The sequence below is a fragment of the Paroedura picta genome, chromosome 13 (genome assembly GCF_049243985.1).
Source record: "Paroedura picta isolate Pp20150507F chromosome 13, Ppicta_v3.0, whole genome shotgun sequence".
In the NCBI taxonomy this organism is placed as follows: domain Eukaryota; kingdom Metazoa; phylum Chordata; class Lepidosauria; order Squamata; family Gekkonidae; genus Paroedura; species Paroedura picta.
In genome coordinates, this window is record NC_135381.1 from 15154826 (window position 1) to 15177741 (window position 22916).

General features: G+C 45.9%; 1 protein-coding gene across 1 annotated transcript; it reads left to right on the forward strand.

Annotated features, from left to right (window-relative positions):
- The first annotated feature begins 1784 nt into the window (after nt 1-1784).
- Nucleotides 1785-22077, forward strand: LOC143823042 (2'-5'-oligoadenylate synthase 3-like). Its single transcript, XM_077308840.1, has 15 exons — nt 1785-1955; nt 7994-8282; nt 8681-8715; nt 8797-8868; nt 9209-9459; nt 9769-9895; nt 13205-13262; nt 13517-13764; nt 15056-15344; nt 16311-16483; nt 18181-18431; nt 18847-18994; nt 19108-19137; nt 19555-19725; nt 20429-22077. Exons 1-15 carry the CDS (start codon nt 1785-1787, stop codon nt 20462-20464), a joined length of 2349 nt encoding a protein of 782 aa, XP_077164955.1. The 3' UTR covers nt 20465-22077.
- Nucleotides 22078-22916: the final 839 nt, after the last annotated feature.

Sequence of the window (22916 nt, forward strand, 5' to 3'; positions counted from 1 at the left end):
CTACAATCTGCTGGGAAGGTTACCAATGAGTTTCATGGAAATGAAAGGGGGGCTGCCGCAGTATTTGAAAAAAGGAATGAGCTTGGCCTACTTTGAGTGATAATCCTTTGCTGCCACCATGTGGCTCAATGGTGAAATGTATCACTCTGAGGCTGACTCTACCTTCCTGGGGGGATAACAAACCTGTAAGACTTAACTGCAAGATTTGAGCTGCAAAGGACCATCCAGCACACAGAAATGTGGTATTGGAGGAGAGCCCTGTGTGCATCGTGGACTATCAAAAAGACAAGTAAGTGGGTTCTAGATGGAATCAGGCCTGAACTCTCCCTAAAAGCTAAAATGGCTAAACTGAGGCTATGGTACTTGGTGGCATTATAAGACAAGATTCCCTGAAAAAGACAACAATGCCAGGAAAAGCTGAAGTCAGTAGGAAAAGAGAAAGAGCAAACTTGAGATGGATCAACTCAGTCAAGGTCACCACAGTACTCAGTTTGCAAGACCCAATCAACAAAATGTTTTGGAGGCCATTAAATCAAAGGTCAGAAGCCTACCTTTAACCTTGATCCAGAAACTACAGCTGGTCCAGAATGCAGCCACCAGGGTCATCAAAGGAACACCATGGAGGTCCCACATCCATCCACCCTTCAACAACTGCACTAGTGGCCAGTTGAATCTCAGATTAGATTTAAAGTTTTGGTAATCACCTTTAAGGTCATACAGGGTCTGGACCCAGTGTACCTGAGCAATCACCTTGCTATCTATACCACACAAAGAGCTCTTCACTCTACCTCCAAGTGGCTGGTGATCCATGGCCACAACACAACTAAGAAGAAGAAGAAGAAGAAGAAGAAGAAGAAGAAGAAGAAGAAGAAGAAGAAGAAGAAGAAGAAGAAGAAGAAGAAGAAGAAGAAGAAGTCTTACCTTTCCTCTCCCCTCAACAGACACCCTGTGAGGTGGGTGAGGCTGAGAGAGATATCCTCTGTGCAAGTACCGAGTCATGTCTGACCCTTGGGGTGACGCCCTCTAGCATTTTCATGTCAGATTCAATACGGAGTGGTTTGCCATTCCCTTCCCCAGTCATTACCGTTTACCCCCCAGCAAGCTGGGTACTCATTTTACCAACCTCGGAAGGATGGAAGGCTGAGTCATTTCTGCCGCTTACCACTCTGCGCCACAAGAGGCTCTTTCACATTATTCAGTATGCATCACAGAAAAATGAAGTGCGCACTGATTGTACATGTGTTCACTGGAGTGGGTACAGGTCCACTGTGAGCCTGAGGATGGACCACGGAAAAGTGCATCCTTTGGCAGGTCTTCTTGAAAGACACCAGCTGACCATTCTGAGCTCTCCCAAGCCTCAGCCCCCAGCAGCCCCTCCGGTTCCCCAGCCACCCTGGAGTATCTCTCCTCTCCCCCCCCCCCATTTTTTGAATGGTTTACTGCTTGCCTGGAACACCAATGGGACGGGTGAACACGGACTCAAAGCCTAACTGCTAACTAGTCATGCGCTGTGGAGGTTTACAGCGGGGTGTCATCGGCTTGCAAGTGATGGAGGGAGTTCTGGGCTGGATGAATGGATCTGTCCAGAAGCAGCATCTGTTCATTTCAATGCACACATTGGGTCTGCTGCTCTCGACTGAAGCTGCATTCTGGAAAATGAAAATGCTCTAAGAGACTGAAAGTGAAACGGTAAGTGCAGCCCCAAACTGTGCTGTAGATTTCTCTCTCTCTTAGTGGTTTCCCTGAAGCCAGCTGGAATCAGCTCTCCAGCCTGCATCTCTGCCATGGAGCTGTACATGACAGGCACAAGGAAGTTGGATGTATTCATCTCTGAAAACATCCAGCCCAATGAGGATTTCCTGGTCGAAGCGTGTAAGACCATTGACATACTCCACAAGTTCCTGCAGAGGAAGAAAGCAGCTGAGCCCCACCTGGGGGTGCTGAAGGTGATTAAGGTGAGTGTGGAAGGCCGGGCACTACAAAAGGTGTGGGTGTGTTCCTTCCATCTCCAGATGAGACAAGGAAAAATGTGGTGTGGCAATTAGTGCGAGTAACTATAAACATCGAAGAATTCATAACCTTATATCACTTTCTTCACTGAAAGTGTTTAATTAAACAGGAGCAGTGGGGGGTTTGGGTGGGTGGGAGACAGAAGGGGAGGGGGCCCTTCAGCAGCAGGGAGGCCTTCTATCCTGGCCCCTGCTTTATTCTCTGCTCTCATGGGAGCAGGGGGTGGGTGTGTGGGTGACTGGGGGTGGAGAGAGAAGGTAAGGATCCTTCATCAGTGGAGAGGCTTCCCAGCTGGCCCTCACATCCATCCCCACTGTATCGAGAACAGCACGGCATGTGAGTCAGTAGGGGGTAGGGAAGCCCCTTCCTTCCTTCCTTCCTTCCTTCCTTCCTTCCTTCCTTCCTTCCTTCCTTCCTTCCTTCCTTCCTTCCTTCCTTCCTTCCTTCCTTCCTTGAATTCTCTCTCTTTTCCTTCCACCCTTATGTCTTTCTTTTTTTTTTGTCTTTCTTCTTCCTTCCTCTCTTTCTTTTTGTCTTTCTTTTTGTCTTCCTTCCTTCCAGGAGCCAACCTGGTGCAGTGGTTAGGAGCATGGACTTCTGACCTGGTGAGCTGGGCTTGATTCCCTGCTCCTGCTCCACATGCAGCCAGCTGGGTGACCTTGGGCTCGCCACAGCACTGATAAAGCTGTTCTGACCGAGCAGTAATCTCAGGGCTCCCTCAGCCCTACCTCGCTCACAGGGTGTCTGTTTTGGGGAGAGGAAAGGGAAGGCGACTGTAAGCCGCTTTGAGACTCCTTCTGGTAGAGAAAAGAGGCATATAAGAACCAATTCTTTTTTTTTTCTCCCTCCCAGCCTTTCTCCTCTCTGTAATCCATGCAGACTTCACCTGGGGGTTGATAAAACAAAAGGAAATACAATGGGCAAAAAATACAAAGTGAAAGCAAATAACCCAACGTATAGGCACAAAGGTCACAGTAAATTTCTATTATTGTGTTTCCTTTTGTTTAATCATTATTTGGGTTATGGCAGCATGCAAAGGGTGTGGGTATAAGCCGGATCTAGATGATTTCAAACATCCTCATGAATTCATATGATTTTTACACTGAAATGAAATAAAACCATCTTCATTCTGTAGACCGTGTCTTAGACTGTAGGCAGCACCACAAAAATCATGCGTTCACAGAATCATGGTGTCACAATGGGGCAAAAATGTGGTTAAAATACACAGCTACTCATGGATCCTCGTGAATGAAGGTGATTTTATTCTGTTTGAAAGTAAAAATCATATGAATTGATGAGGATCCGACCCTTGGACCCACGTTTTGGGGCTGCTGTGGTGCCCCAACATGTTGGATCCATTTTTTGTGTGTGTCCAGTCTTAGTCCTGTCCCCCACGCGCGATTTGATACTACTTTTGTTAGGTTTCATTTTTAAAAAGTGAAGGATCCGTGAGGATCTGTGTACATCTGACTTTTATGTTCTTCTGAATGGAACCATCATTTCAGGAAGGAAGGAAGGAAGGAAGGAAGGAAGGAAGGAAGGAAGGAAGGAAGGAGGGAGGGAGGGAGGGAGGGAGGGAGGGAGGGAGGGAGGGAGGGGAAGGAAGGAAGGAAGGACAGATGAAGTAGGATTAACAAAGGAAGACAGAAAGAGGGGGAGGGAGAAAGGAAGGAGGAAGAAAAGAAGACTCTCCCATGCCCTGCATTTGTTAGGGCATGTGGAGGGGGCTGTTCTATAATTCTGGATGTTATAATAATCTCCAGGACTAAACAAGGATATTGGTTTTTTATCTCACTACATGTGCTAGCTTGCATTCTTAACAATCCCTCAGAAAGGCCAAATGTCATCTATATTTTAATTTTTTTAAATAATTCATTTGAATAAGTAGATTGTAATGTAATTACTCACCAGCTCCATAGCACCCAAGGTAGCCTTGGGGTGCTCCTCTGCAGCCCTCCCAAGTGTGCGGGGGGGGGGATACATAGAAGGGCCAGGAAAGGCCCTATGGGTCCCATGGTGATCATGGGGCACTGTTCAACTTGCTATAACAAGTGTTTAAACTTCTTCTACAGATTCGTCTATTTATAGTTTCTTATTTTTTTGAAATAATTATTTTGTTTGCTTTAACAATGTGAGTTTTTGGATTTAAATCTAAAGTCATTCTAGTTCTTACCATTTAAATGGGATATCTTTTTTCTTCAGATAGGAAACCAAAAACATGTACTCCTTCCTATTCTTCAGAATTCTCACTGGGGTTTCTTTTAACACTGCTACTTCCATTCTATTTATAGAATGTAATTTAAGAATAGCATCTCTGTGATGTTTCCTAATAAAGAAGGTCAAAGTATCTCTAGATAATCCTTTGTCATATGCAACCTTAGAGTTGACCCTAAATACCTGATCTACTAAAACCTCCATGGCGTCCAATTCAGAAATTTAGCCAGGGCTCCAACCATTTTATCTCTTATATTTTCTCCGTCTTCATTGAGTCCTCTGAACCCCAGTATCGTCTCTTTTTGATGAAGTTCAAACACTGTTGAAATATCAATTACTTTTTCTCAATCATTTCCAGCCTTTTCCCGCCTATCCGCCTCACCATTGAGTCTTTCTCCAATTGATTTTATTTCTGTTGTGATTTCACCCTCTTTGTTTTCCAACTTGTTCAAGTGATAGATGTCTTTTTTCACATCTTTAATTCCTGTATCTGCTTTGCTAAATCTTTGCTCCACCTTCACCAGCTTCTCCAAAATTTTGAAATTGTCTGTAGCATCCTTTTGGAAGGATGTAAGTAGGCTAATTATTTGATCCATTTTAGAGTCATTTTCTGTGTTTTGGTTGTTTGTTTTTTGCCTCTGGCATGCTGGCTTGCCATTTTCACATCCTCACTCATTATCAAGTATTCTGATCTTCTTATCTCACCTTCCCACACTCTTCTGTGTATAGCCACATTTCACTTCCACAGTTTCTTTCTACTAGAATATTCTTCTAAGCAAAGATGAAGTCTAATATATGTGCACTTCACTTCTTTAAACATCTTGTTTTCCCATTCACTGTTTATTGCAAACGTTTAAGAAGACTCTGTAGTTGCACCTGTCCTTCTTTCTCATGCGTCAAGACTATTACTTTCTTTTTCATAGACTAGTCCTTTTCAACAACGATTTGAATGTAACTCCTTAGATGAATATAAGTCCTTCAAACCATATATCAGTTTTAATCTTCTGATGTAAACACAAGCCCACATGCCTGTCACTATAGCAGCTCCCAGCAGGGTGTTAAACAAACAGTAGTCAAATAGGAGATTCTATAGAAATTCTAGCCTCAAAATCTTTTCCAAGAAGTTGGTTAGTCAGATTTAAAGTCTTTAAAGACAACTGGTTTCAGCTTCGACTTGAGTGTCACTCCATCTTCTCACAGACTTCAATCCTGGGAGGGCTGATATATGACAACTCTAAATAGTTTTCAGCAGCTTTTAGCCAACTGTTTGAGTTCCAGAGAGGCTAATTAACACTACTGTGCCAGGATACGAAATTTGTTGGGCTCCTTTTAGTGTCAAAAGGAGAGAGAAAGTGAGAGCTCTGAAGCAAACCCTTCAGCAACAAATCTGCCCTTACCCAAACTGGGGACCTTTTCGCACAGGGATCTTTGTTGCAAATTGTTTGCGGAATGAAAAATCGCCATTTAAAATAGTGGAATTCGTCGTTTTGCACACCTGGCTTTGTAGTGGAATCAGTTGCGTTTTTTAGCGTTTCCCACAGGCTTCCGGTCTCGGCAGAAATCGCTAGAAAGGAAGCGCTATTGCCAAGCTCGTCCCACCCCTGGCCGTCAAGCAGCCAATGGGCAGCCGTTAGCATGCTCCCAAACAGCCGCTTTCCCTTTAAGAAAGGTTTTTTAAAAAAAAAACAGACCCATAGCAACGAATCTGTGTAGATTCGTTGCTACGGAGAGACCCATCCAGCTGCCTAATGTGAGCTGTCGTTTGATTGTATGATCGTTTGCACGCTGCCTCGAGTGATAAAAAAAAATTCCCCCCCCCTTCTCACGGGCTCGATTTTCGGCTGAATTTATGTGTAAAAAATAAAGGGACTTTATTTCAGCAAACGGGCTTTTAAGTGGTTTGTGCTTAGTGACTAAAGGTGAAGGAATGAAGCCAGGGAAGCCTCTAAACAGAAAGAGGCTCGCCGGTGCGTTTATCCCCGCTCGCTCCGAGAAAAAAAAATGGCGATCGCTTCGCCGGAAGCTCAGAGAAGAGAGCCAGGGGGAGGGACTTTGAAGAACCAGCAACAATGGTAACGCACAGGTCTTTAGCGCTAGTGTTGCAGATTGGTTGCAGGAGTGTATCGCTATCCGGAGGGTGAATCCACTTTTCTGGATTCCCCTGAAAGCGCTAAAACGAAGCGCTTATTGCTGATCGGTTTCAGGAGTGTTGCAGATTGTCTACGACGTCGTGGGTAATGCCAAATTAGTAGCGTTTTCAATTAGCAACCATTGTGCTATTTTTAAGCCGTGGGAAATGGCCCTGGAAGTCCCCCATTTTGATGGTATATTGATATGTTTTTCTGTTGTCTGAGAACAGAGGAGACAACCAAATGCTCTGCTTCAAAGAAGATGATGCCCTAAGATGCTTCCACATTTGAGTGGAGAAGAAGGGGGCATAAGGGCAAGGTCTCAACTAACTGCTGTCAGCAATTGATTGTATATTTGCTCATTAAAGTAAAGGTAAAGGTATCCCCTGTGCAAGCACCGAGTCATGTCTGACCCTTGGGGTGACGCCCTCTAGCGTTTTCATGGCAGACTCAATACGGGGTGGTTTGCCAGTGCCTTCCCCAGTCATGACCGTTTACCCCCCAGCAAGCTGGGTACTCATTTTACCGACCTCGGAAGGATGGAAGGCTGAGTCAACCTTGAGCCGGCTGCTGGGATTGAACTCCCAGCCTTATGGGCAAAGCTTTCAGACGGCTGCCTTACCACTCTGCGCCACAAGAGGCCATTGAATTTGCTCATTATTCTCCTATTATTCACCTTTATTTGAACCCAAAATATTTCCCATGCAACTCAATCTCAAGTGAATACAAACAATTCCAAATTTCTGGTTTTTCCTATATTCCATTATGCGGTATATTATTTTACTCTCATACTTTGCCTATAAGTATGAACTAATTACTTCCATTCCATGACACTGTAGCTGAGCAAGCATGCATGCACTGGAAAGCTCATAACTTGAATAAAACTTTGTTGGCCTTAAAGGTGCCACTGGGCTTAAAATGTGTCGTTCTGGGTTGTGTTTCCTTTGGCTTCCACATGGGTTATGTGCTTGGGAAATCCATGAGATCCACCCATGTTCATTAAGTGCCAAGCAGAATAATCTCTTTTTCATTGTGTTTCTGGTTGACTTTCTCTGCAGTTGCGCTCTGATTCCTGACTTTGTTGCCTTGTTTTGTGCAGCTTTACTCATTTCTGCACAGACATTACCTTCCACATGCCATTAAAGGTTTTTGGATTTTGTTTTATGCTGCATCTCTGTTTTTATATCATTTTTATTAAAGATTTTCATTAATAAAAGACAGCAGAGTGAAACAGTCTTAGAAGTAAACAAAAAGACAAACAAACAAAACCCCCAAACAAAATACAAAACAAAAAAAAGTAACAGTACAGTTTTCTGCAAGAGCATTATAACGTCATTATTTTCTATTTTCTCCTTTATCTTCTAGTAATGCAATCCTTTAATACATTTAGATTCTCTTAATATGCATTTATTTTCTCTTACTAATCTTATTAAACTTAGTTTTCAAAGCCTTCAGTTGGTAAGTCATTTTGTTTTGTGCTACATCTTTGATTCTGGAGGCATTTTAATTACTCAATGCCAACTTTTGTTATTGTTGCATTACGTTGTAAAGTTATACTGCTTAGGGCTTTTATTGGCTGTGATGTGCAATTTGTTGGAATTATATTACTACATGTGGCAAAATGTAACTCTCCTTTGCAGGGAGGCTCGTTGGGGAAAGGCACGGCTCTAAAAGGGAACTCAGACGCCGACCTGGTGGTGTTTCTCGACAACTTCAAGGACTACAAAGATCTGGCTGAAAGACGGCCAGAGATCATCCAGGAGATGCGGAAGAGGCTCAAAGAATTCCAGGAAAATTGTGGAGAGCATATAGCAATAACTTTTGAGCCCCTCCAAAATCCGAACCCGCGAGCACTCAACTTCCGGCTCCACTCTCCTGATCTCAGGGATTCGATTGATTTTGATGTGTTGCCAGCCTTTGATGCTCTTGGTGAGGATGTCTCCTCAAGGGATGAAGACTTCTTAACTGAAATGGCGAGGGACAGTATGACATATTCCCACCCGCCCTCCCATTCTCCTAAAATTTGCAGATCAGCTTTGAACCCTATTGATTTGGAGAAAAAATATTTTAAATCCACATGGGTTGGGGCCCAAAGAGATGAGAAGGGTCACCCTCTGTTTGTTTGGCCTGCCTCCTTTCAGGTTCCTCCCTGCCCTAGTCCACATGCTTATTACTGTGGCGTTTAAAATGCAAGTTCACCTTTCCAGTTACTATGGTGTGGACTCATCTCCCGGGGTCTGATCAGTGAGAACATGGGGTGATGTGGGCATAAGGGGGCATTTCTGAGCTGCCTTTTTCATTCCGTGCCTTCTTGCATTCTGTGGCAGGGCAGTACAAAAAGGGCTCCAAGCCTGATCCTCAGGTGTACATTAACTTGATCAAGAGCAGCAGCAGCAGCCGGCACCAAGGTGGTGAGTTCTCCCCCTGCTTCACTGAGCTACAGAGGGACTTCATCATTGACCGGCCACCTAAACTGAAGAGCCTCATCCGCCTGCTGAAGCACTGGTACAAAGAGGTAAAGCCGCTTGTCAAGACTTCCCAGGCCCTGCAAGGCAGCAGATCCATTACCCTCATATCAGAGGGACCGAGGGAGAGGTTTATATTCACCGTAAATTGCTGAGCACCCACCCCTGTCTCAAATACACATTCTGGCCATCGTAAGCAGTTCCCATTGCAAAAAAAGACTTTTGCCAAGTAGCTCTAAGGCACTTTATGTGCCATCTATAGCATGCAACTGTACCAAACAACCCTCACATCCCCCATCTCATTTCTGCTGTTCTGTGGGAATGGAATGGTCAACTGAATCTTCTAAGTAGAGAACAGATAAAAACGAAACCTTTTCCCCACCCTCCTAGTACATCCATCGGTACAACCCACAGCTCCAACAGTGGGAGTCCCTGCCCCCGAAGTATGCCCTGGAGCTGCTGGCTGTCTATGCCTGGGAAAAAGGGAGTCGAGAGCCAGATTTTAACATGGCAGAAGGATTTCGGACGGTGTTGCTGCTCCTCCAGCAATACAAGGAGCTTTGCATATTTTGGACCACATTCTATGACTTTGAGAACGAGACTTTGAAATCGTACCTGCATAGGCAGCTCCAGAAGCCCAGGTGAGTCTTTCATTTTGCAGGTGAAAGTGTGAATCTTGTGTGCCTGCAGTTTCCCCTTTCCTCCTAGCAAGGCTCTCTGCCTGTCGCATTGCAGAAAGCTGCCCTTTGCCTGCAGTACATTGCATAAACTTCCTCTGCAACCATGGCCTGCAAAGGTAAAAGATATACTAGTGGTGACAGTGGGGGGGAAGTGCCTTCAAGATGCAGCTGACTGGGTGACATTGGGCTCACCACAGCAGTGAGAAAGCTGTTCTGGGCCTCCCCCTAGCCCTGTGCCTCATGGGGGCTGTTGCTGTTACTGAATTACAGACCCATCATCCTGGACCCAGCCGACCCAACTGGGATCGTGGGCGAGGGGAGCCGCTGGGATCTGCTCGCACAGGAAGCTGAACGCTGCTCTCAGCAGAAGTGCTGCCGTCCTCACTGGGCAGTGCCGGTGAGTGGCTTTTGGAACAGATGGCTTGTGTGGTGCTGCAGTTCCCTTTCCTCATGCGTAGGCTTCCAAGTACTAGCAGCTGGGGTGAATTCACACCCTCCTCATGGAGTCTCCTCTCTCTGGTCTCTTGCTTTTCCATAAGTTACTGCTCCCTTTGAAGGAGTCACCTGTCCCCAAAGCTCTCCCGAATGAGAAACAGCATCTCCATGTTCTGGAAAAGAAAGCGTGGGGCGGGGGCCTAAAGCTTCCACATTAAGCCAGTGCATGTCGAATTGCTCTTCCTGAACAAGTGTGGAGCTGGAAATTTGTGGTCACACCTTGGAGAGTAGAACTGGACTTCTCTTGAAGATCCAGTCTTGTCATTCGGTCTCATTCCTGTAAAGTGGCAGCAGTGGCCAGCAGCACTTCCGGTCCATTTAGGCTCCCCTGCCAGCTGCACCCCTTCCTGCAGGAGTCTCTAACCTGACTGCAGGTAATTTCAGACTCCTCTGCTGTAATGCACCTGCTGGGGGCTGCCTTTGAATGATCTGAGAGACCTCTTTGTCCCTGGTGAGGCTTCCTGACTGTAACCTGGGCCTTGCTGCCCATATCTCACCACACTGATTTGTACTGGCTGCCAGTTTGATCCTGGATATCAATCAATGCCCTAATTTGGGTCTATAAACCCTTAAGTGGTTTAGGGCCAGCACTGTTGCGGATTCCAATTGTTTAGCCTGGCCAGGGGTAAGCAAGAGTGTGGTGAAATGCCCTCCCTTCTTGCTATTTCAGTCAGAAAGAGTTTTTTTCCCTTTGTGCTATGGAGAAGGGAGGGACAGTTAATGTTAATTGGTCTGTCTAGGAAACAGGTTACCAGGGCTGAGGGAGGAGAACCTCCCGGACTGCCTAGCAAAAAGGGGCTTGCTGTGGGGAGAGGATAGGAAGGTATATATTTGATGCTGTTGAAGGAGGGGGTCTTTTGCCTGCTGACCATCAAGGAAGGAGCTTGCTTTTGCGAGAAGAGGTGAGCAGCCATTGTGGACCATGTGGCTGCAAGGTGAGCTAAGAAGTTTGAGAACTCCTTAAGCCAAGGCACCTGCCCTGTATATAACACCAAAATAATATGTTTCATCCACTTTCTTTAGCCTCTCTTTTGCTTAGCTCTATGCTGAGCTAAATATCTGATTTTGAACATTGTTCTTTCAATCAGGTGGTGGAGCTGTGGGAGACATAGAGGTGAGTTCTCAGGACTGGAAGGGGTGCCTAGGAGTCCTGGTTCTCCTAGCTCATGACCCTGCACGTCAGCCAGGTGGTGGCAGTGGTGTTACCCAAAGAGAAGCCCTTTTGCCACCCTTCTGGAGTTAAAAAAAACACAGGCAGATCAGTCTCTGAAATCCAAACTGAAAGACAGATAGACCAGATAGTGTTCCAGAAAAATTAATTATAATCTTTACCTCTATTTTTCCTTTTTATTGGAAAGTACGTTACTGTATTAGGTTCAAGCCCAAATGGTATCTCAATAGCTTTTGCCATTTTCAAGGATCAAGCCTATCAAGCTTTCCCTAAAAAGCTATTTTCCTGATACCCTCCCACAAAATATTGTTTAAAGTATAATAGTCACATTCAAGATTGCTATAACATTAGTTAAAGGATCCCTGGTACTTTTAGGAGCTGGTGGTCAAATTACACTAAATACAACATTGATTTAGCGTGTTGAATTTGTGACAGACAATTTAAAAATGACTCTTTAGGAACCAGCGACTGAATTGTACTGAAAACAATATTGATTTAGATTCTTGAATGTGAATATAATACCTTTCAGTCTGTCTTTCTGTTTGGCCCTGCTGAGTTGTTTCAATTTAGAATGCAAACCAGTACCCCTCAAATTCCTTTTTTAGACATAAGGGTGCATATTGTTCAGCTAGCTGTGTCTTCATTCCACAAGGACACGGATAGGAATACACTATTGCACTTACATTCTTTTTATCCGTGGCACCTAAAAACTAGTTTACCTACTGGACAATTTTTGCGCACCAAAAGAAACAACTCAGATGCTATCAAATATAAACGGGCATGCGTCACTTTAAGTAATGATTTAACTGCTCGGGGCTACCCATTGTGGACTATTAATTCCGCAAAAAACTATGCTGATAGAACAGACCGAGAGGATCTTTTACAATATAAAATCAGGCAGAAATCCAACAGGTTAAATTCATCTTTTGAGTTCTCAGATTATTCTCGTGAATTGCAGATAATTATATATAGACATTGGCATATGGTTTACCATATTGAGGGCTGTAAGGAAAGATCACTTATTGCGTGGCGTCGAGGCAGAAATATTCAGGATATCATCAGGCCCATAAAACACCCTATTAACAATTTACCATTGGGCAATCATTGTTGTGGCAAATGCATGGTAGGTAAATAAATGCTGGAAATTAAGGAGTATCAGCATACCAATGGCTTTAAGGTACATATTAAACAATTTATTAATTGCGAATCCAGTAACATAGTATACATGATTATATGCAAATGTAAATTTTGTTATGTGGGAATGTCCACTAGACCAATGGTCCCCAACCCCCAGTCCGGGGACTGGTCCCGGTTCGTAGATCAGTTGGTACCGGGCCGCGGCTCCTCCTCGTCCTCCTCCCTGGCTGCTGCCTCGGGGGCTGCCCTGCCAGTCTGCCGCCGGCTCACCTTTGGTGCTCTCCAGCGGCTGCCATGGCTGGGGCTCCCCCTCGGCGTGACACTGCATAGCTGCTGCTGGTAGCAGCCCCCAGCAGGCAGCGGGAAGTCAGGGGTGCCAGCGGGAAAGCAAGTGCAACAGGGGCTCAGGAGGTGGTGATGTCCCTTGGCAAAAGACTACCCCCCCAGGTCTCAGTGAAATTGTCAAGCGTTGACCGGTCCCCGGTGATAAAAAGGTTGGGGACCACTGCACTAGACCTCTTAACATTCGAATATCAGAACACAGGAGCCGATTGAGAAACAAGATCAAAGATGCTCCCCTCGTCTCACATTAGTCGGAACATAATAATAGCTTAGAAGAATTTACATTCTTAGGACTGGAACAACTTCAACCTTCACTATATGCTAAGGACAACATTCTTATCCGCCTTCAACAATGGGGAGGTTTTTTCATTCATCATCTGAATACTGTGATGCCGGGGGGTCTTAATGTCAACCTTGATTACAATTGTTTTTTGTAAAAATCAGATCCATTTGCTGTAATGGATCTGGCCCCTTTAACTAATTGACTACACCTGTAACTGCCAGCTTCTCTATAAATGTTAATTGAAGGTAGCCTTCATGGGCACCTTATGAAATCCCCAGACTGTGATGAGCATTTGCCAATGTGATACATATTACTATAACATAACTACATTGGAAAGTATGTCTTATTGTAGCTTTGTGAAATTATGAATTATGGTTTGTTGAAAGTGTATATGGGTATATTTTCAACCTGTTTACTTACCCTGCAGAGCAACCACTGATGAAGATACACAGAAAGCGGGTTATTTACCTAGGATCCTGTTTCGGTTGACTCTTTATCATTATTTGGACTTTTACTAATAATACAGAGAGGACTATTACATTATCTTGCTTTGTGATTCCTTTTCTTTCCATCTGGGAAACTAAAGCCAGAGGTAGTCCTGAGGCGGCGGCAGCAGCTGTACCCTTCCCTCAGTCCGGTGTCGGCATCGTTGCCTCCGAAGGAGCTCTACAGCACGGATGCCCAGCAGCTGGATACGTTTATTGTCAACGACCTCCAGCCTGACCAGAAGTTCTTGAGAGATTCGTCCTGGGCCATTGACCTCATCTGTCCGTTTCTGAAGGAGAATTGCTTCAAAGATGCGCCTCCGCCCCAGCCCCAGGTTGCGAAGGTGGTCAAGGTGGGTGCTGTTGCCTCCTTGGAGTTGATGGGCCATGTTAACCCCGGGCGGGGGCGGGGTAAATAAATTTGGACCAGTCAGAGGGCTTGGGATGGGAATGGAAGGGGGAATTGTGCATCCTCTAGGGCAGGGGTAGTCAACCTGTGGTTCTCCAGATGTCCATGGACTACAATTCCCATGAGCCCCTGCCAGCATTTGCTGGCAGGGGCTCATGGGAATTGTAGTCCATGGGCATCTGGAGGACTACAGGTTGACTACCCCTGCTCTAGGGATCTTGGACGACCAACCAGGGTAAATAGCAATGCCTAGCCATAATAGTGGCACTTCAGAGCTGCTATTTTGGGGGAAGAGGTGGAGAGACTTGAAGGCACCATGTGTGTGTGTGTGTGCGAATGTATGTTTCCCATTTCATGGTCTGTTCCACTTGGATAACGCCTTTCCACTATGTGACAGGCTGGTCAATTGGGACGGTTACCCAAGGTGGCCGAGGAAGAAGAGTACAATGCAGCTATTCTGGTGATGCTTCCATCCTCTCCAATGCAGGAGCCTTCTGCACCCAAACCCCTGTGCCAATTTTTGGGTGGTTCCCCACCGTATCCATCCAGCCTCTCTCCCTGACCAGTAGCAACAGAGTGATCAGCTGGCTAGCAATACCCCTCAGTCCTTCCTTGCAGGGCAGTTGGTTTTTTCATTAAAGGAATTAGGCCTGTTGGGTGGCCCGTGGGCCAATCACACTCAGCCAAGCCTACCTCATCGAGTTGTTGCGAGGACAAGCTGCAGGAGAGTATAGCAATATAAGCTGCTTTGGGACACACATTGGGACATAAAATGCAATTAATTGAATACTGCAGGCATGAGGAAAGCCTTCCCCCTTCAGGTTGGCATCACAAATATCTTCTGTCCCATAGAGATTGCTCAGAATGCCCCCTTGGTTCTTAGGGTGTGTGCATATGCGCATGTGTGTGTGCAGGAAAAGGTTGCTTGTTGCAAGGATCTCTCTGCTTACGTGCAAGAAGAAGGAAGCACAGCTCATTTCTGTCCTTTGCACAGAGACTCTTATACAAACACACCCAAGGCTTTTTGGGTAATGAACCATTAATGACACATCGCAGCACAACCCCACTCCATCCACAGCCCATGGCTGATCCCAGTGGAAGGGAAGGATAGCCAATCACTGACAGAGAGGTGTCCCCAGGGACACAGTTAGGCACCCTGGTGGTCCCTGCCCCTGAGATGCAACCCTTCCTGCTCATGCTGTGTAGACTTAATGATTCACCATTCTCCTTCACAGGGAGGCTCGTCAGGGAAAGGCACCGCTCTGAAAGGAGGCTCCAGTGCCAGTCTTGTGGTGTTTTTCACCACCTTCAAGAAATACAGGGATCAAGAACTTCACCGGAAGGAGATCATCCAGGAGATTCAAAGGAGGCTTGAAGAATTCAAGAACAAAGAACAAAAGAACATAGATGTATGGTTTGAGCCAACCAAGCAGTTGAACCCACTTATACTCAGCTTCAAGCTCCAGTCTTATGATCTCAAAGAGTCTATTGAGTTCACTGTGCTGCCGGCCTTTGATGCTCTTGGTACGTACCTTTGCAGGGGGGGGGGGGGATGGAGGCTTCTTTTCAGCTGGAACAGAGGGTGGCGACAGCTTCTGGGCTCGGTCTCCCCCGACAGGAGTTTGATTACTACAAGTACAACGATATAGGCTAGATATCAGGAAAAAAATTTTCACAGTCAGAGTAGTTCAGCAGTGGAATAGGCTGCCTAAGGAGGTGGTGAGCTCCCCCTCACTGGCAGTCTTCAAGCAAAGGTTGGATACACACTTTTCTTGGATGCTTTAGGATGCTTAGGGCTGGTCCTGCGTTGAGCAGGGGGTTGGACTAGATGGCCTGAATGGCCCCTTCCAACTCTATGATTCTGTGATTCTATGATTCTATGATTACTCTCATTTAGCCTTCTATCTTCTTTTTACACTGGAGTGCTACAGTATCAAGGGCAACCTAAGCAATAACCCTCTGAAAGGTGTGGGAAGATCAATAACTATCTTCTTTAGAAGCATTTTAGTTAAGTTTTGGCTTGGATGCACAGCTGAATTTATGCACAAGTGAAATAAACTACAGAGGAGGGCCTCATATTACGAGGGGCTTCTAAATACAAAAAAAATATCACCTTCTAATACTACTACTCACTTGCCATTCTGGGCAGCTTTATAGGGTTCTGATCATTTTCATATAGCTCAAAGCTTCAGTGCAACTTAACCAAGACCTGCTTGTTCTGTAAAGTTCTGCAATGAAGCCGAACAGTACGCATAAGATAGAATCAAGCAGGTATCTGTGCTCATCGGAAGCAGCAGAACAAATATAGAGTCTAGGGGCACCTTTCAGACCAACCACATTTTATTCAATGAATGAGCTTTTGTGTGCATGCACCCTTCCTCAGATATAATATCCTGAAAGGGATGTAATCAGTTCAGTATGCATAAAAGACTTTTCTTAACTGCTTCTTTCTGTGCCTTCTTGGTCCGACTTTTTTTTTTTTGGTGATAGGCCAGTTGACAGGCACCAAGCCTTCCCCACAAGTATACATTGACCTGATCCGCAGCAGCAGCCGTGGTGGTGAGTTCTTTCCCTGCTTCACTGAGCTACAGAGGGACTTCATCAGAGACCGGCCAGCTAAACTGAAGGACCTCATCCGCCTGCTGATGCACTGGTACAATGAGGTACAGCCGCTTGTCAAGATTGCTCTGCTCTGAAGTGTAAAGAGGCCTTAATGCGGTGGTTCTCAACCTTCCTAATCCCGCGGCCCTTTAATACAGTCCCTCCTGTTGGGGTGACCCCCCAACCATAAGATTATGCAAGGGTTCTTTCACAGAAATTAAACCGAAACTGACCAATGGCGTGAAGATCCATTGTTCATGATGGTATAGAAATTGGTTTTTTCCCGGGGTTTCCTAGTTCAGTTCTGCCCCTTGTTCTGCCAAGCTGCACTGCTACCTGGAGAGCCTGGTGGGAGACTGCGCTGCACTGGAGGCACTGCTGCAGCGGCTGGCAGCCAAGCACGGGCGCCTGCAGGAGGAGCAGCAACAGTGGCAGCGCCCTCCCCCAGCCAAGCTGCTTGCCCTGTCGCGACCACTGTGAAAGGGCTGTTTGAGAACCACTGCCTTGGTGTGTTGAATTTTCCTCACAGTTTTCCTCATAATGTTTTCCTCACGGTTTTCCTCATAATGTTTTCCTCACAGTTTTCCTCATAATGTGCTGCAGTTTTGGGTCTCAGCACTTTTACTCTCACTCAAACTGAAAGTGACTAAACAAAGGTCACCTGGTCACCTTCCATGGCAGAGTGGAGATTTGAACCTGGTTTTCTAAGATCCTAGTTCTTTTGGCGGGGCAGAATGGCAGGATCTACCTGGCTGCCAGCCATCTGCCATGATTGTTTGGCATTGTCATTTGTCAGTGAGGGGTCACCTGCCCATGCCATCAGTGCCCCTTGTCATTCTGTGTGCTGTCATCATCTGTAACTGGGAAGGGCTCCTATAACCTGTCAATGGGGAGTGGGCCTGGGAAAGTCTAACTGATTGGACCTATTTTTATTGCTTTGCATTGCTGGCTTATTTTTGTAGTCTAATTGCAAAATTCTTTGTTGGGAGGATGGAACTGTGGGAGAGGGGAGCTTGGACGTTATCAGTGTGTCTGACCTTGAGGCAATATCGTAAGGGAGATGTTGTGTGCACCTTGGCACAGGACTAGTTCCCCTGGGAACAGGCCTGTTGTCAGTTGGGGTGGGGTTTCTGGGGCTATGTTGATCAGTGTGTTGCCTATCAAGTCAATTTCAGCAAGAATCATCATGAGCTTTCTATCCCTACATCAGTGGATGGCTAATGCCAAGTGGATGGCTAATGCCAAGTGGATGGCTAATGCCAGTGGATGGCTAATGCCAAGTTTGTTCATTGAGAAATTTGATAGGGAACTGACAAGTCTGACACTCAAAGCACTACAGCAGATACATTTATTTAGCACTAGTCCCAACGCTTTAATACAAACAAGAGCTATCTGTTTACTGCTGTTTCCTGTTTGTTGTCATTTATTTATTTATTAAATTTGTATACCACCCTCCCTGGAGGCTATCAAGTTGCAGCTGAATTAAGGTGACCCCCTGCGGTTTTCAAGGCAAAGGATGCTCAGAGGTGGTTTGGAGATATTTTACTGTTTATTTTGGGTGCCTTTAAAATAATCCCATTGTTTTTGGAAAGTGTCCGTTTTTATCCGGCCCTCCCCCCAAAAAACCATACCGTCCATTTTATTTCTGCTGCCTCTGTTCTCTTCATGGGGATGGAATGGCGAATCGAGTCTTCTGAGTATACACAACACAGAAACAAAACCTTTCAAGTTTTGACACCCCAATTTTTTCCCCTCCTAGTATGTCCATCCATGGAAAAAGCTGCTCCCAGAGGGGGAGTCCCTGCCCCCAAAGTATGCCCTGGAGTTGCTGGCTGTCTATGCCTGGGAACAAGGAAATAGGAAAACAGATTTTGACATTGCAGAAGGATTTCGGACAGTCCTTTGGCTCCTCCAGCAATATGAGCGGCTCTGCATATTTTGGACCACATTCTATGACTTGCAGAATGAGACCCTCAAACGATACCTGATGAGCCAGCTCCGGAAGACCAGGTCAGTTTCCCATGTTCTTTCATGCAATTAACAGCTGACTGTAAGGACACCCTTGTGCACCTGCCACGCCCTTTTTCATTGACCAAAGATCACTGCTTCAGTTCTGCCAAGGATACTCATTGCTAAAGACCTGGTGGGTTCTGTATTCGTTTGCTCTGTAATTGCTTATCCTGCCTTCATTTAAAGAGAAGTGTTATTTATGCCTTTCAAAACAACACTGCCAATTGTTTTCATTCCATGATATTGCATCTGAAGAAGTGTGTGCACACAAAAACTCATACCTTGAATATAACTTGGCTGGCCTTAAAGGACTCTCAATTTTTTTCTACCCTCTACTTTGTTATTAGTCTTCTAGGCTTGTGTTCAGTGCTTTAACCACTGTACCTCTCTGGCTATTTCTGTTGATGGATTTCAGACCTGTCGTCCTGGACCCAGCCGATCCAACCAGACTCCTAGGGCAAGAGAGCCGCTGGGATCTACTTGCCCAAGAAGCTGAGTATTGTCTTTATCAGAAATGCTGCACAAACAACTATGGGCCCTCATACGCCCATTGGGCTGTGCAGGTGAGACAAATTAATGAAATGCTCCCTCTGATGCCCGTAAGATCCCAAAAGTCTGGGGCCATCATGGGGTAGTCTGTTTGTCCATCTGTCACAGTTCCCTGTCTTCATTTCAGGTCCAAGTATCATGGGAAGAAAAAGCACTGGTAAGTCTTCCATGCTGCTCTCAAATGCTGTTAGTTCCCATAGATGGAAGTAGCAGAAGAAGGAGTCAGAGATCAAAGTGGAACTCCACTCGAAGCATACACATTCACAATTGCTTTGTTTATATTGCATAACTCCAGTACCTTCCAAGCGGCCAGTTTCTCTGTGTACTCGGAAGGTTCTCTTGACAAAATGGGAAGAGGGGGGTGGAGGGAGCAAGACAGTTCCTGAAACATTCTTCAGGCTTCAAGAAAACCTAGAAGTGGGTGCAATCGTGCAGAATATGGTTGGGAAGCAGAGCTGTGGACACGCCCACCAGGGGCCCTTCCTTAGAAAACATCACCGTCCCCTACTTTGTTATCAGTCTCTCAGGCTTTAACCACTGCACCTCACAGGCTGCTTCTGTTGATGGATTTCAGACCATTGATCCTCGACCCAACCAGACTCCTGGGGCACAGAAGCCGCTGGAATCTACTTGCTCAAGTAGCTCTGTATCGTCTTCGTCAGAAACGCTGAACAAACAACGTACCTGTCAGAGCACTGAGAAGGTGACCCATCCCCACCGGGAGAAGCTCAGTTCAGAACAGCAGGTATTCAGTAGTATCTACTGGCCTAAGGAGAACCTCTTTGATTCCATCATGCCCTCTTGCTTTTACTTATCTGTTATTATTTGCCCCCCCGGGGGTTCAGCCTTCTTCTAAGCCCATCCTAAAAGGGGGAATAATAATCTGAATCCCTAGAGAGCCAGTTTGGTGTAGTGGTTAGGAGTGCGGACTTCTAATCTGGCATGCCAGGTTCGATTCTGCGCTCCCCCACATGCAACCAGCTGGGTGACCTTGGGCTCGCCACGGCACTGATAAAACTGTTCTAACCGGGCAGTGATATCAGGGCTCTCTCAGCCTCACCCACCCCACAGGGTGTCCGTTGTGCGGAGAGGAATGGGAAGGCGACTGTAAGCCGCTTTGAGCCTCCTTCGGGTAGAGAAAAGCGGCATATAAGAATCAACTCTTCTTCTTCTAGAAGAAAACAAAGGGATGAAATAAGAGCTCCCATATTAAGCACACAAATGCAGAATTTCTCTGCTTACCCTGTGTGTTTCAAGTGTATATGTTTGTTAATAGCTATAATGAAGGTTAACACTGAATTCCAGAAACTTCTAAGGGATCAGTTCCCTCGGGGTGCTCAGGAGGAGCACTTTCCAAATGGCAAATGTTGCTAGTGATGGGAGTGGTCCCTACATCCTTGTTGGAGTCATAAATCCATCATCTTTGTGTGCTCTTATTTCACTGGCAGGTGCAGGAAGAGCAGTCCAGCTGCACAATACTGTGAAGACACCCCTTGCAGTCTCACCTAATTGGATGCTGTATGGATGTATTTGGGACAAGGCATTTTGTACTGCCATTTTGCAGAAAACAGAAAAACGGCACTTCATCACTGATGCGCGGTTCCCCCCCCCCCCCACTTTTAAGAATGAATCGTCCAGATATTTTATGTCTTCATCCTCTTCGAACCTCAGTCCTGCGGAAATCCACAGTGGGGGCACTCCCGAAGCACTTGTTTGCCCCAACCTAACTTCTTGTTTTGCAATAATCACTCGGGGAGAGCAAAGAAGAAAGAGGTGCCAGAGCATATCTGCCACAGCCAATAGGGGATCACCTTTCCCGGGAGGAAATTTAAGCAGATTTTGAGTTTTTAGTAGCTGCCATCAAAATATGAAGCTTGGAAGAAAGATAATTTTAAATATTTTTTTAAAGTTTTGTCTCAATTGAATTATATCTAATGACCATACTGTTTTGATCTCTTATGATTCTGTTTGTATAACTTGTCCTGAACGACTGTAATAATAAAACTTTGGCGTTATATAGCTGTGAACACTTCACCCTCTTGCTCAGCACTTTAAAACTGGGGAGTTGAACCTAGGTCTCACGGATCCTCCCCTAAAATCTAACCATTACAGCAGTGGTCCCCAACCTGCGGGCCGACCCCAACCCCAACCCCAACCCCAACCCCAACCCCAACCCCAACCCCAACCCAAGCCCTAGCCCTAGCCTTAACAACCTAACAAACCTAACCCTAACCCTAACAGCGCTAACCCTAACAGCCCTAACCCTAACAAAACTAACCCTAACCCTAACAGCCCTAACCCTAACAACCCAAACCCTAACCCTAACACTAACCTTAACCCTAACCCTAACCCTAACCCTAAACCTAACCCAAACCCTAATCCTAACTCTAATGCTAACCCTAACCCAAACCCTAACCCTAACAACCCTAACAACCCAAACCCTAACCCTACCCCTAAAAACCCTAACCCTAACAACCCTAACCCTAACCCAAACCCACACCCTAACTCTAACCCTAAACCTAACAACCCTAACAACCCTAACCCAAACCCTAGCCCTAACCCTGAACCTAACCCTAACCCTAACAACCCTAACCCTGACCCAAACCATAACCCTAACAGCCCTAGCCCTAACCCTAACAGCCCTAACCATAAAAATCCTAACCATAACAGCCCTAACCCTAACCCTTACAACCCAAACCAAAACCCTAACCCTAACCCTGACCTGAACCATAACCCTAACAGCCCTAACCCTAACCCAAACTCAAACCCTAAGCCTAACCCAAACCCAAACCCTAACCCTAACCCAAACCCTAACCCTAACCCAAACCCAAACCCAAAACCTAACCCAAACCAAAACCCTAACCCTAACCCTAACCCTGACTTGAACCATAACCCTAACAGCCCTAACCCTAACCCAAACTCAAACCCTAAGCCTAACCCAAACCCTAACCCTAACCCTAACCCAAACCCAAACCCAAAACCTAACCCAAACCCAAACCCTAACTCTAGCCCTAGCCCTAACAAAACTAACCCTAACCCTAACAGCCCTAACCCTAACAACCCAAACCCTAACCCTAACAGCGCTAACCCTAACAGCCCTAACCCTAACAGCCCTAACCCTAACCCAAACTCAAACCCTAAGCCTAACCCAAACCCTAACCCAAACCCAAACCCTAACCCAAATCCTAACCCAAACCCAAATCCAAACCCAAATCCAAACCCTAAGCCTAAGCCTAACCCAAACCCTAACCCTAATCCTCACTCTAATGCTAACCCTAACCCAAACCCAAACCCTAACCGTAACAACCCTAACAACCCTAACCCTAACCCTAACCCTAACAGCCCTAACCCTAACAACCCTAACCCTAACCCTAACAGCCCTAACCCTAAGCACCCTAACCCTAAGCGCCCTAACCCTAAGCGCCCTAACCCTAACCCTAACCCTAACCCTAACCCTAACCCTAACCCTAACCCTAACCCTAACCCTAACCCTAACCCTAACAACCCTAACCATAACCCAAACACAAAACCTAACCCTAACAACCCTAACCCTAACCCTAACAGCCCTAACCCTAACAACCCTAACCCTAACCCTAGCCCTAACCCTAACCCTAACCCTAACCCAAACCCTGGGTTAGGTATAGTTAGGGTTAGGGTTAGGGTTAGGGTGCTTAGGGTTAGGGCGCTTAGGGTTAGGGTTAGGGTTAGGGCTGTTAGGGTTAAGGTTAGGGCTGTTAGGGTTAGGGTTAGGGTTGTTAGAGTTAGAGCTGGTAGCGTTTTGGGTTAGAGTTTTTAGGGTTAGGGCTGTTAGGGTTAGGGTTTGGGTTAGGGTTAGGGTTTGGGTTGTTAGGGTTGTTAGGTTTAGGGTTAGAGTTAGGGTGTGGATTTGGGTTACGGTTAGGGTTAGGGTTTTGGTTTGGGTTGTTAGGGTTATGG

Excerpts from the sequence above, each read along its gene's own strand:
- LOC143823042 (XM_077308840.1), top strand. The coding sequence starts at position 1,785 with ATGGAGCTGTACATGACAGGCACAAGGAAGTTGGATGTATTCATCTCT. Across the intron at positions 8,869-9,208 it reads TGAAGCACTGGTACAAAGAG|TACATCCATCGGTACAACCC; the intron begins GTAAAGCCGCTT and ends CCACCCTCCTAG. Across the intron at positions 19,726-20,428 it reads AGCTCAGTTCAGAACAGCAG|GTGCAGGAAGAGCAGTCCAG; the intron begins GTATTCAGTAGT and ends TTTCACTGGCAG.